The sequence below is a fragment of the Chiloscyllium plagiosum genome, chromosome 12 (genome assembly GCF_004010195.1).
Source record: "Chiloscyllium plagiosum isolate BGI_BamShark_2017 chromosome 12, ASM401019v2, whole genome shotgun sequence".
NCBI lineage: Eukaryota > Metazoa > Chordata > Chondrichthyes > Orectolobiformes > Hemiscylliidae > Chiloscyllium > Chiloscyllium plagiosum.
This window is the reverse complement of record NC_057721.1, coordinates 2,653,855-2,667,991: the sequence shown is the minus strand read 5'-3', so window position 1 is coordinate 2,667,991 and position 14,137 is coordinate 2,653,855. Positions and strand designations below refer to the sequence as shown.

General features: G+C 44.6%; 1 protein-coding gene across 1 annotated transcript in view; it reads left to right on the top strand.

Annotated features, from left to right (window-relative positions):
- The window catches only part of LOC122554901 (coagulation factor VII-like), a 37,542-nt gene extending 26,003 nt beyond the window's left edge, over positions 1–11,539 (top strand). Inside the window, exons 5-8 of the mRNA XM_043700287.1 lie at positions 708–848; positions 3,447–3,568; positions 9,287–9,407; positions 10,829–11,539. Coding sequence (XP_043556222.1) covers positions 708–848; positions 3,447–3,568; positions 9,287–9,407; positions 10,829–11,427 — 983 coding nt within the window. The 3' untranslated portion in view covers positions 11,428–11,539. The remainder of the gene's footprint in view (positions 1–707; positions 849–3,446; positions 3,569–9,286; positions 9,408–10,828) is intronic.
- The last annotated feature ends 2,598 nt before the right edge of the window (positions 11,540–14,137 follow it).

Genomic DNA, 14,137 nt, shown 5'->3' with positions numbered 1-14,137 from the left:
TGTTTCAAATGTAGCGTTTAAATAAATTCTGCTTTGCTTAAAGCTGAGTGGTTTGACTGGCTGCATCGCTTGTGGAATGTCCACTTCTGCCTTCAATAAAAGTAAAACTAGGGTCTGGGCTACCTTCTTAAAATATTTGGAGGGGGGGTCTGGCCGGGTCCATAACAATTGATTCTTACTCTCTGTCTCTTGTCACTCAGCCAGTTTTGTATCCACATTTACTGAACGTTTTATGCCATGGCCCAGAAACCTTCCTCACAGGTCTGTGTGTGACATTGTATCAAACACCTTCTGTAAGTCCGCGTACACCACATCAACAGTGTCATCGTCATCGAGCCTTCCTGTTATCTCTTCAAAAAAATTCCAAAATGTCAATTAAACACAATTTCCCTTCAGAAATCCACAGTTGTAATTTTTTTAGGGTATATATTTATTGAGGAGAAAGTGAGGACTGCAGATGCTGGAGATCAGGGCTGAAAATGTGTTGCCGGAAAAGCGCAGCAGGTCAGGCAGCATCTAAGGAGCAGGAGAATCGACGTTTTGGGCATAAGCCCTTCTTCAGGACTCCTGATTCCTGAAGAAGGGCTTATGCCCGAAACGTCGATTCTCCTGTTCCTTGGATGCTGCCTGACCTGCTGCGCTTTTCCAGCAACACATTTTCAGCCCTTTATATTTATTGAGTAATGATTAAACTCACTTGCTTTTAGAGAAAACCACCAGAATTGAGTGTCATTTTGAGAATGGAAACTGTGAACAGTTCTGCACAAATGTGGTCAATTCATCTCGTCAATGCAGCTGTACAGAGGGCTACAGACTTGGAGAAGACGGATTGTCCTGTATTCCTGAAGGTTCGTCATTGTTTACATTCCTTAACAGCCGACCGACTCTACGGTGAAAGAAATGGTTATAGATAACTAAGCACCCAGCACTTGAGACTGTCTCCAACAAATCATTAGATTAGATTCCCTACAGAGTGGAAACAGGCCCTTTGGCACAACCAGTCCACACCGACCTTCTGAAGAGTAACCCACCCAGACCCATTTCCCTCTGACTAATGCACCTAACACTACGGGCAATTTAGCATGGCCAATTCATCTGACCTGCTCATCTTTGGACTGTGGGAGGAAACCGGAGCAGGTGGAGGAAACCCATGCAGACACAGGGAGAATGTGCAAACTCCACCCAGACAGTCACCCGAGGCTGGAATCGAACCTGGACCCTGGTGCTGTGAGGCAGCAGTGCTAACCACTGAGCCACCGTGCCACTCTAGGCCCAATTAAAAAGTGGGGCAGCACAGTGACTCACAGTACTAGGGACCTGGGTTCAATTCCAGCCTTGGGTGACCGACTGTGTAGAGTTTGCACATTCTCCCGGTGTCTGCGTGGGTTTCCTCTGAGTACTCCAGGTTTTCCCACAGTCCAAAGACATGCAGGTTAGGTAGATTGGCCAAGCTCAGTTGCGCATATTGTTCTGGGATATACACACCAGGTTGGTTAGCCATGGGAAATGCAGGGTCCCAGAGATTTGGTGGGATGTTCTTCAGGGGATTGGTGTGGACACGATGGGCTGACTGGCCTCCTTCCACACTGTAGTACATTCTATCAGTGCCATTCACTGGTAACGAAATGTCCCAGGGAATGCTAATTCCATGTAGATGGACACTCCTACACTTCTCTTTCACAAACAAAATGAACTCTGCATTTTTGAGAGGAGATTCCACTTTTTCCCTGAGGTTGGTGAGTCCAGAACTAGAGGGCATCAGTTTAGGGTGAGAGGGGAAAGATATAAAAGACACCTAAGGGGCAACTTTTCATGCAGAGGATGGTACGTGTATGGAATGAGCTGCCAGAGGAAGTGGCATCTGGATGGGGATATGAATAGGAAGGGTTTAGAGGGATATGGGCCAGGTGCTGGCAAATGGGGACTAGATTAATTTAGGATATCTGACTGGCATGGATAAGTGGTTGAAGAGTCTGTCTCCGTGCTGTACATCTCTATGACTCTATGACTCTGTGAAGCATGGAGTCGCTCTTCTGTTCTGACAGGACTTGTGTAGCATTGAGCAGGATACCAGATAGGAAGCAGGGGCAGTGCAAAGTAAACAGGGTGTTGGATGAGGAGAGTGCCAAATACACAGTGGGCTGGTGGGAGATGGTGCCAACTGGGAAGGAGGTACCGTGAAGGAGGGTCCCAGTTGGGGAGAGCGCTCGTGTGCAAAGTGGCAAGAGTGGGGTGGGAGGGTGGGAGACTCAGATCTGGGGGTTTCAGGAGTGATGTTGGAACTCGGAATGGACTTACAGCAGCATGGACCAGGAAAGAGTGTTTGGATGCAGCGGTGGAGTTGTGGGAGGGGGTTTCAGCAGTCAGGTCAGGGCCAGCAGGGGCATGGTCGGGGGAAGAGGGAAGGGTCATTTGGTCCAGCAGTAGGGTCAGGTTCGATCCGGCAGACAGGAGGAGTCAGACCCTGAGTTTTTGGAGAGGTATAGTTGAGTATCGTTGGGGGATGTTCCTCTCCCTACTCTGCAAAGACCCAGATGAAAACTGGTTCCTGAGAATCACCAATAATAGGGGACCTGTAACTCACTGATTGCAGGAACCCATAAGTCACTGATAACAGAAATCCCATAACCCATCTCCAATAGGAATGCTGTACTTCAGTGACAAAAGGAATTCTGTGTCTCAGGGACAATAGCAATCCTGTACTTTCTCGAAGTGGGTACAATTACAACATTTAAAAGGCGTCTGCTTGGGTACATGAATAGGAAGGGGTTAGAGGGAATAAGTGCTAGCAAATTAGAATAAGTCATGTTGGGATATCTGGTCAGCATGGGGGAGTTGGACCAAAGGGTCTGTTTCCGTGTGTAAGAGTGGTTCAGCGATAACAGGAATTCTGCACTTGGGCATGGGCGAATTCTGTATCTCAGTGACAACAGGAATCCTGTATCTCAGTGACAACAAGATTCCTGTATTTCATTCACAACAAGAATGTTGTATCTCCATCAACAAGAATCTTGTATCTCACTGTCAACAGTAACCTGTATCTCAGTGACAATAGGAGTCTTATAATTTCTCGACAAAAGGGATCCTGTAGTGCACTAATAACAGGCATCCTGAAACTCACCCACAATAGGAATTCTGTATTTCAGTGATAACAGGATCTCTGCAACTCTATGTTATCAGATCCCTCAGAGAACTATTCTATCAGTTATATCCTCTCTCTCCATGCCTGATAAATCGAAAGTTAATTCTGGATCTTGTTCAGTTTTTTCTTCAGCCCCACTTTGTGAAGATAGATGACTCTACTCTGGCATTCGAAACCTCTGCCAGGTCAACACCATTTCAGGGAATAGCTCAGAGCTTACTGGAGACAGTCAACAAGTTTGTGGAAGGACATTGACAGAAAGTTAATCTGAGCGAAAACTAACCGATTTCTTTCCTTTTAAAAGTGCCCTATCCATGTGGAAAAGTGCCAGTTCTGATGAAGCACCCAAGCCCACCCGTCGACTTTGCAGGGTTAGGGAGAATTGTGGGTGGCTCAGATGCTTTGAAAGGAGAATATCCATGGCAGGTATGCAAGAATGAGTGCTGCAAAGTGTATCATGATTCCAGACCAAAATTATACAACAGAAAATATTAAGTGTGGGAATTGGGCTGTACAGGACATTGGTTCAGCCATTTATGGAACATTGCGTTCAGTTCTGGTCTCTTTGCTATAGGAAAGATGATGAGAAACTCAAAAGGGTTCAGAAAAGATTTACAAAAACATTGCTGGAGGGTTTGAGCTATAGGGAAAGGTTGAATAGGCTGGGGCTGTTTTCCTTGGAGCATTGGGGTGACCTTACAGAGGTTTACAAAATCTATAGAGGGGAATGGATTGGGTGAATAGTCAAGGTCTTTTCCCCAGGGTAGCAGAGTCCAGAACTAGAGGGCATAGGTTGAAGGTGAGAGGGGAAAGATATAAAAGGGACCTAAGGGACAACAGTTTATTGCAGAGGGTGGTGTGTGTATGGAATGAACTGCCAAAGAAAGTGATGGTGGCTGGTACAATTGCAACATTCAAAAGGCATCTGGATGAGTATTTGAATAGAAGAGTTGAGAGGGAAATGGGCCAAATGCTGGCAAATGAGTCTAGACTGGATTAGGATATCTGGTCGGCATGAACGAGTTGAACTGAAGGGTCTGTTTCTGTGTTGTACATCTCTATGACTCTATGATCATGATCCATGATCACAGAAACCAGTATCTGAGAGCCCAGAAAACCTGATTCTTGTCAAACGCCCGAATTGCTGCTTGATTGACAGCGTGAGCTGGGGGGCGATCATTGCTACTGAGAAAAACCTGAAAGAACTGCAGATGCTGGAAATCAGAAACAAAAACAGAAATTGCTGAAAGAAAACTGGCAACATCTGTGAGGAGAAATCAGCGTTAATGTTTCGGGTCCAGTGACCCTGGTGTGCTCTGAGGCCACTGGACCTGAAACATAGGTGGTGCAGTGATAAGTGTCCCTATCTCAACAGGAGAACCAGGTTCATGTCATTCCAACTGCAGATGCTGGAAATCAGAAACAAAAAACAGAAATTGCTGAAAGAAAACTGGCAACATCTGTGAGGAGAAATCAGTGTTAATGTTTCAGGTCCAGTGACCTGAGGCCACTGGACCTGAAACATAGGTGGTGCAGTGATAAGTGTCCCTATCTCAACAGGAGAACCAGGTTCATGTCATTCCTTCTCCAAAGGTGCAGAATGGCATCTCTGAACAGATTGCCAAAAACATATATATGCCTGTAGTGTCTCCCTTACGGTGGATCAATGGTTAGCACTGCTGCCTCACAGTGCCAGAGGCCTTAGTCTGAATCCACCCACAGGCTGTTTGGAGTTTGCACATTCTCCTCACGTCTGTGTGGTTTTCCTCTTGGTGCTCGAGTTTCTTCTCGTAGTCCAAAGATGTGCAGATTGGGTGCATTGGCAATGCTGAATTGCCTATAGCATCCAGAGAAGTGCACATGAGGTGGATTGGCCATGCTAAATTGCCCATAGTGTGTAGGCTAGGTGGATTAACCATAGGAACTGAAGGGTTACAGGGATAAAGTGGGATGCTCTTTGGAGGATCGGTGTGGACTTGATGGGCCAAATGGCCTGTTTCCACACTGTGGAGATTCTACGCTGAGCTTTTCCAGCAATTTCTGTTTTAGTTATCAAGCTCACAATATCTATTTACATAAGAGATTTCCAGCATCTGCAGTTCTTTCAGTGACTGCAGTTTCAACCCACTGTAACTTTGGGGGGTTAGTAATTGACACGTTTATTGCAACAGAAAAGTTTTTTTAAAATCACCATGCGTCCAATGTATAGCATGTTTAAAACTTCTTTGACACATTCCACCATCACTATAAGGTCCATTGCTCTTATGAAGTGTATGATGAGCAGATGGGCATGGACGAGAATCTGAGTGAAGATGCCAACCTTTTGGCATGGGAAGTATGGAGGGTGGGTGAAGAGGCATGAGAGGCAATGGGGGTTTATTTGGGATGATGAGGGGTGAGTTGGGGAGGGCTATTCTCACTGGAACATGGTCCAACAGCACCAAGGTGGGACTTTTCATCAATCTGCCTCAGTGCCCAAGGCAATGGATGCCTCTGGATTCTTCCCTGGCGCAAACGATATCTTCTATGCTCCCCCAAGCCCATCACACAATGAAAATTCCCTTTTTCCCAGCACATTCTCCTTGATGGGACGTAGCCAAGACTGGAATTTTCTTGATTTCCACAGTCTGCCTGGAGGGAAAAAAGATTCGAGATTAGAGAGGTGCTGGAAAAGCACAGCAGGACAGGCAGCATCCAAGGAGCAGGAAAACCGACGTTTCGGGCAAAAGCCCTTCCATCCTGAGGCTGGGTGGAGAGAGAGGTTTGAATAGAGAACCTGTTTTGGAGGTTCGAGTTGGAGAAAATCAGAAAATCACAACATGATCAGGCAAATTCCACATGGCTTTGTGAAAGGAAAATCCTGTTTAACTATCCCTTAGTTTTTGGACACCTTAACATTCATAGTGGATAAACAGGTAACAGTAGGCATTAGGAGCGTGGATTTTCAAAAGGCATTTATGGAATGCTTCCCTCTACCACCACTCATTTAACCATCAGAATACAATGGACATTCACCATTGCAAGTGAAACAGCACATTAACAGAGAACATGGAACATGGAACATAACAGCGCAATACAGACCTTTCAGCCCTCAATGTTGCACCGACCTGTAGAACCAATCTGAAGCTTATCAACCCTTCACTATTCCATTTTTATACCTATCCAATGACCACTTAAATGCTCTTAAAGTTGGCGAGTCTAATACTGTTGCAGGCAGTGCATTCCATGCAGCTACTATTCTCTGAGTAAAGAAACTGCCTCTAACAACTGTCCTATATCTATCACCCCTCAATTTGAAGCTACGTTCCCTCGTGCTAACCATCACTATCCTAGGAAAAAGGCTCTCACTATCCACCCTATCCAACTGTCCGGTTATCTTACATGTCTCAATTAAGTCACCCCTCAACCGTCTTCTCTCTAACGGAAACAGCCTCACATGCCACAGCCTTTCCCTAAGACATTCCCTGCATACCAGACAACATCCTATTAAATCTCCTTTGAACCCTTTCCAAAGCTTCCACATCCTTCCTATAATGTGGTGACCAGCCCTCAATGTTGCACCGACCTGTAGAACCAATCTGAAGCTTATCAATCCTTCACTATTCCATTTTTATACCTATCCAATGACCACTTAAATGCTCTCTTAAAGTTGGCGAGTCTACTACTGTTGCAGGCAGTGCATTCCATGCAGCTACTATTCTCTGAGTATAGAAACTACCTCTAACAACTGTCCTATATCTATCACCCCTCAATTTGAAGCTACGTTCCCTCGTGCTAACCATCACTATCCTAGGAAAAAGGCTCTCACTATCCACCCTATCCAAATGTCCGCTTAACGTATATGTCTTAATTAAGTCCCCTCTCAACCTTCTTCTCTCTAACAAAAATAGCCTCAAGTCCCTCAGCCTTTTCTTGTAAGACTTTCCCTCCATACCAGGCAACATCCTAGGAAATCTCCTCTGAACCCTTTCCAAAACTTCCACATCCTTCCTATAATGCGGTGACCAGAACTGTATGCAATACTCCAAGTGTGGCTGCACCAGAGTTTTGTACAGCTGCAGCATGACCTCATGGCTCCAAAACACCATCCCTCGACTAATAAAAGCTAACACACCGCATGCCTTCTTAACAAACCTATCAACCTGCGTGACAACTTTCAGGGATCTATGTACCTGGACACTGAGAACTCCCCACTCATTTGCATTGCCAAGAACCTTACCATTAACCCAGTACTTTTATTCCTGTTGCTCCTTCCAAAGTGAATCACCTCACACTTTTCCACATTAAACTCCATTTGCCCCCTCTCAGCCCAACTCTGCAGCTTATCTATGTACCTCTGTAACCTGCAACATCTTTTGGCACTATCCACAACTCTACTGACTTTAGTGTCATCGTAAATTTACTAACCCATCCTTCTTTGACCTCATCCAGGTCATTTATAAAAATGACAAACAGCAGTCAACCCAAAACAGATCCCTGTGGTATCCCACTAGTGACTGAACTCCCGGATGAACATTTCCCACCAACCACCAGCTAGCCAATTTCTGATCCAAATCACTAAATCACCTTCAATCCCATGCTTCTGTATTTTGTGCAATAGCCTACCGTGGGGAACCTTATCAAACTGAAGTCCATATACACCACATCAATCGCTTTACCCTCATCCACTTATTTGGTCACCTTCTCAATGAACCCAATAAGATTTGTGAGGCACAACCTACCCTTCACAAAACTGTGTTGACTATCCCTAATCAAATTATTCTGTTTCAGATGATTCTAAATCCTATCTCGTATAACCTTTTCGAACACTTTACCTACAACTGAAGTAAGGCTCACTGGTCTATAATTACCAGGGCTGTCTCTACTCCCCTCCTTGAACAAGGGGACAAAATTTGCTATCCTCCAGTCTTCTGGCACTATTCCTATAGACAATGACGGCATAAAGATCAAAGCAGAACGCTCTGCAATCTCCTCCCTGGCTTCCCAGAGAATCCTAGGATAAATCCCAGCTGGCCCAGGAGACTGATCTATTTTCACACTTTCCAGAATTGCTAACACCTCCTCCTTGTGAACCTCAGTCCTGTCTCGTCTAGTAGCCTGTTTCTCAGTATTCTCCTCAACAACATTGTCTTTTTCCATGTGTGAATACTGACAAAAAATATTCATTTAGCACTTCTTCTATCTCCTCTGACTCCACACACACTACTATTTTTGATTGGCCCTAATCTTACTCCAGTCATTCTTTTATCCCTTATATACCTATAGAAAGCTTTAGGGTTTTCCTTGATCCTATCTGCCAATGATCTTTCATGTCCCCTCCTGGCTCTTCTTAGCTCTCTCTTTAGGTCTTTCCTGGCTAACTTGTAACTCTCAAGTGCCCTAACTGAACCTTCTTTTCCTTGATCCTATCTGCCCCTCCTGGCTCTTCTCTGCTCTCTCTTTAGGTCTTTCCTGGCTAACTTGTAACTCTCAAGTGCCCTAATTGAACCTTCATATCTCATCCTAACATAAATCTTCTTCTTCCTCTTGACAAGAGATTCAACGTCTTTAGTAAACCACGGCTACCTCACTCTACCATTTCCTCTCTGCCTGACAGGTACATACTTATCCAGGACATGCAGTAGCTGTTCCTTGAATAAGCTCCACATTTCATTGTGCCCATCCCCTGCAGTTTCCGTGCCCATCCTCTGCATCCTAAATCTTGCCTGATCACATTATAGTTACTTTTCCCCCAGTTATAACTCTTGCCCTGCAGTATATACCTATCCCTTTCCATCGTTAAAGTAAACATAATCGAATTGTGATCACTATCACCGAATGCTCACCTACCTCCAAATCTGGGTACCTGGCTGGATTCATTACCCAGTACCAAATCTAATGTGGCCTCGCTTGTTGTTGGCCTGTCTACATACTGTGTCAGGAAACCCTCCTGCACACATTGGACAAAAACTGACTCATCTAAAGTACTTAAACTATAGCATTTCAGTCAATATTTGGAACGTTAAAGATCTCCATAACAACTACCCTATTACTCTCGCTCTCATTCTCAACTACCCTGTTACTATTAGCTTATTAGTTTCTTTCTGCTATTGCTTCTTAGTTAATGAAGGATTCTCTTGACTCTGCTCTCTATTTTATGAACAGATGCTGCTGATGTACTACGGGGAGGTACTCTGTGGTGGTGTGTTGCTCAATCCCCAATGGGTTGTCACTGCAGCCCACTGTCTGCAAAATAAAAAACGGGAAGGGTTTCAAGTCATCGCAGGTACGTTGTTCAAGTGAAGCTTGTTTCGTCTGGGATTCTCCTATCAGGTTTCAGTTGGTTACTGAGGGTGCACTTCAGATCAGAGTGGTTCGGGACAGTGTTATTGGGATCAAATGTTTCGGGATGGCGTATTAGGAATGAGAATGGTTCGTGTTGGTGTGGCAGAGTGGTTTTGGGTCAGATTTTGGATCAGATAAATTAGGATGATTCATTCATAATCGGAGTGATTTGGGATGGCGTGTTTGAGATGAAAGTGGTTTGGGATGGTGTATGTTGAATCAGAATGGTTCGGGATGGTATAGTCAAAATCAGAGTGGTTCAGTATTTGGGATGAGAGAGGTTCAGAATGGTGTATTTAGGAACAAAATAGTTTGGGATGGAGTACGATTTGGAATGATTTGGAATGGCATATTTGGAATCAGAGTGATTAGGAATGGTATGCTTTGGATCACAGGAGTTCGGGATGGTGTATTTTGGGATCAGACTGTTTTTGGGGTGAGTATTTAGTATGTATGAATGGTATATTCAGGATAAGGTTGGTTTGGAATGGTATATTTAGGATGAAAGTGGTTTGAGATTATGTGCTTTTAATCAGAATGTTTTGGGATGGAATATTCAAGATGGATGTTCAAAGTGTCCAGGTGGACCTGGGATGAGAGTGGATTGTATTCTCAGCATGAGTGATTTGAGATGGTGAATTCAGGATGAGAGTGGTTTCCGAATACTTCACTTGGGATCAGAGTGGTTCAGGGTGATGCTTTTGGAATGTGGTTAGAATGGTCCAGATGAAATTACATTCAAGTGGATTCTGCCCCTGACTGTTCTGTCGAACCTATGAGTTCATACATTTGTTCTGAAGACTTGAAACGCTGGGACTCGAAACACCAACTCTGTTTCCCTCTCTGTAGATGCTGCCGGAGCTGCTGAGTCCCTCCAGCAATTTTTTTTGTTTCACTTCCACATTTCCTTTCCTGAATAAAAGTCTCGGAAAACTGCTTGGGTTTTCTTAAATACGACCGCAGTTAAATGGGGATACATGTGAAGTTTGGTCTGCAACGGGTTGAAGTGGAGGGCACATCTCTATGGTGAGAGGAGAAATATTTACTAAGGACAAGGAGGGGGGGCAATGTTTTAACACAGGGAGGGTCATGTGTGGGATGAATTTCCAGAGGAAGTAGTGGATACACTTGCGGCATTTAAAAGACATTTGGATAAGTACATGGTTATGAAATGTTAGTGCAGGCAGCTGGGCCTAGTTTAGTTTGGGATTATGTTTGGCATGGACTGGTTGTAGGGTCTATTTCTGTGCTGTATAACTCTATTCCTCTATGACTATGTCTTTTGAGGGTTATGTTCCATTTCTGCAAGTTGTAATGGAAACAGGGAGTGAAATAAAAACAATGATTTTTCTCTGTCTGAAGGCGAACATATCCTCAAGATTGAAGAAGGCACTGAACAAGTGAGGAACATATCCCGGATGATCCTCCATGAGAATTACAACGCAGAAACTGTCGACAGTGACATTGCACTGCTCGAACTCAGTGCTCTGGTTGAACTGAACGATTTTGCAGTCCCCATCTGTTTGGCGGAACGGGATTTTGTTTTACGGGAGTTAAACCAAATCCGGTTCCCCACAGTGACCGGCTGGGGAAGGCTATTCGATGCAGGGATCATTGCGCAGACACTTCAGAAACTCCGGATCCCACTTGTCCGGACCTCTGAGTGCCGCCTGACGACCGAGAGAGAAATCACTCAGAACATGTTCTGCGCAGGATACCGGGACGCAAAGATGGACTCGTGTCGAGGGGATAGCGGGGGGCCGTTGGCCGCACAATACAAGGGCAGCTGGTTTTTAACTGGGATCGTAAGCTGGGGAGAAAAAGGGTGCGCCAGCAAGGGGAAATATGGAGTTTACACAAAAGTCTACAAATTCATTGAATGGATCCGGCAGTATGTAAATCAGAGCAGGCCAACAACAAGTCCCCCTGTGCTGGAGAACCGGACTGCATCAATGAGGTGAATGGTAACCACTTCCTAGGTCTTCATAAACTATCTTCTGCTGATTTTAAGACAAATGTGACAGGGATTGTAGTGTTTCACTGATGGAAAATTAAAATCACAAACTGTTGTAATTCTCTGGCCTCACTAACTTCTGATTGAAGCCCTGATGAATCGTGCAGATTTTCCACGCTACTCTTCACAGATTTCAATTCGAAATTCTGCTGAAATGGAAAATAAACACAAATGGTGACTTGAAATGGGAAGCACATTGAGGATATAGCCTTCCCGGAAACTGGGGAAAGTTTGGTTTCTCTCACAATAGGCCACTTGGAGTAAACGGTTTGAGAAGATTGCAGCCATACCCCGCTCTATACTCTTCCTGCACAGAGGGAGGCCATTTTTCCCATCATGCTTGGTTCTATTACCTCGTGCCAATATTTCTCAGTGCCCTACACACCATTTCTATCCAAATATCCTTCCAATGCCCCCCTTGATTGCTTCAATCAAGCTTGCCTCCACCACATTTCTAGTCAGTGTATTCCGTACTCGCGGTGAAAAAAGATTTTTCCCACAGCACCCTTGCTTTAAATCTATGCCACTCTCAGTATTGCTTTTACAGTCGGCACTGCTTTTCCACCTGCCTGCTCTATCCAGCCCATTAATGGATTTGAAAACCTCTATTAAATCTCCTCCTAACCTTTCTTCTCTCATAGGGGAACAGCCCCATCTTCTTCAATCTATCCTCATCACTGACATTCCTCATCTCTGGAACCATTCTTGTAAATCATTTCCATTCTCTGTCCAAAGTATTCACACCTTTCCTGTAATGGGGCACCCAGAAATGTATATTATACTCCAGCTGGGATCTAACAAGCGTTTTGTACAGGTTCAACATCATCTTCTTGCTTCTGTACTCGACGCCCCTGTTAATAAAGCCGAGGACACTGTGTGCTTTATGAACCAACAGGTTTACTTGGAAGTACTAGCTTTCGGAGAGCTGCTCCTTCATCTGATATCTTTGGAGCAGGATCATAAGCTTCCTCATGAAGGAGCAGTGCTCTGAAAGCTAGTGCTTCCAAATAAACCTGTTGGACTATTACCTGGTGTTATGCGATTTTTAACTTTGTCCACCCCAGTCCAATGCCAGCACCTCCACGTCGTGCTTTATTAACAGCCCTTCTGCCACTTTCGATGATCTGCGCACATAGACACCCAGGTCTCTCTGCTCTTACACCCCCTTTAGAATTGTACTCTCCTATTTTTTATTGTCTTTCAACGTTCTTCCAAACAAAATGCAACACTTCACACTTCACCACATTGAGTCTCATCTGCCACCAATCTTCCCATTCCACTAACCTGTCAATGTCCACACGGCCTTCCTCACTGCTTACAATGCTTCCTAATTTAGTGTGATCCACAAACTTTGAAATTGTCCCCAGAACGCCAAGGTCCATCAATATATATCAGGAAAAGCAAAAGTCCTAATGCTGATCCCTGGAGAATGCCATTACAAGCCTTCCTCCAGCCTGAAAACTATCCATTGATTATTCCTCTCTGTCTCATGTCACTCAGCAGGTTTTGTGTTGACGTTGCTACTGACCCATTTATACCATGGCCCATTAATTTTCCTCACAAATCTGTTGTGTGGCACTGCATTGAAGACCCTCAGAAAGCCAATGCCTACCTCATCAACAGTATTGCCCTCATCGAGTCTTTCTGTTCCTGACTTGGATTGAAAATTGGCCGACACTCAGGAAGCAAAGAGTAGTGATAAAGGGGTCCCTTTTGGAATAGCAGGCGGTGACCAGTGGGGTACCATAGTGGGGTACAAGTGGAGTTCGGTGCTGGGATTGCAACTGTTTACAATATATATTAATGATATAGATGAAGGCATTAATAGTAATATTAGCAAATTTGCTGATGACACAAAGCTGGGTGGCATGGTGAAATGTGAGGAAGATGTTGTGAGAATACAGGGTGAGCTGGACAGGCTAGATGAGTGGACGGATGCATGGCAGATGCAGTTTAATGTGGATAAGTGTGTGGTTATCCACTTTGGTGGCAAGAACAGGAAGGCAGATTACTAGCTAAATGGAGTGAAGTTAGGTAAAGGGGAAGTACAATGAGATCTAGGTGTTCTTGTACATCAGTCAATGAAAGCAAGCATGCAGGTACAGCAGGCAGTGAAGAAAGCTAATGGCATGCTGGTCTTCATAACAAGAGGAATTGAGTATAGAAGCAAAGAGGTCCTTTTGCAGCTGTACAGGGCCCTGGTGAGACCGCACCTGGAGTATTGTGTGCAGGTTTGGTCTCCAAATTTGAGGAAAGACATTCTGGCTATTGAGGGAGTGCAGTGTAAGTTCAAGAGGTCAATTCCGGGAATGGCGGGACTATCATATATTGAAAGATTGGAGCGATTGGGTTTGTATACCCTTGAGTTCAGAAGACTGAGAGGGGATCTGATTGAGATGTATAGGATTATTAAAGGGTTGGACACTCTGGAGACAGGAAGCATGCTTCCGCTGATGGATGAGTCCCGAACCAGAGGACACAGTTTAAAAATAAGGGGTAGGCCACTTAGAATAGAGTTGAGGAGAAACGTCTTCACCCAGAGTGTGGTGGGTGTATGGAATGCTCTGCCCCAGAAGGCAGTGGAGGACAAGTCTTTGGATACTTTCAAGAAAGAGATGGATAGAGCTCTTAAGGATAGTGGAATCAAGGGTTATGGG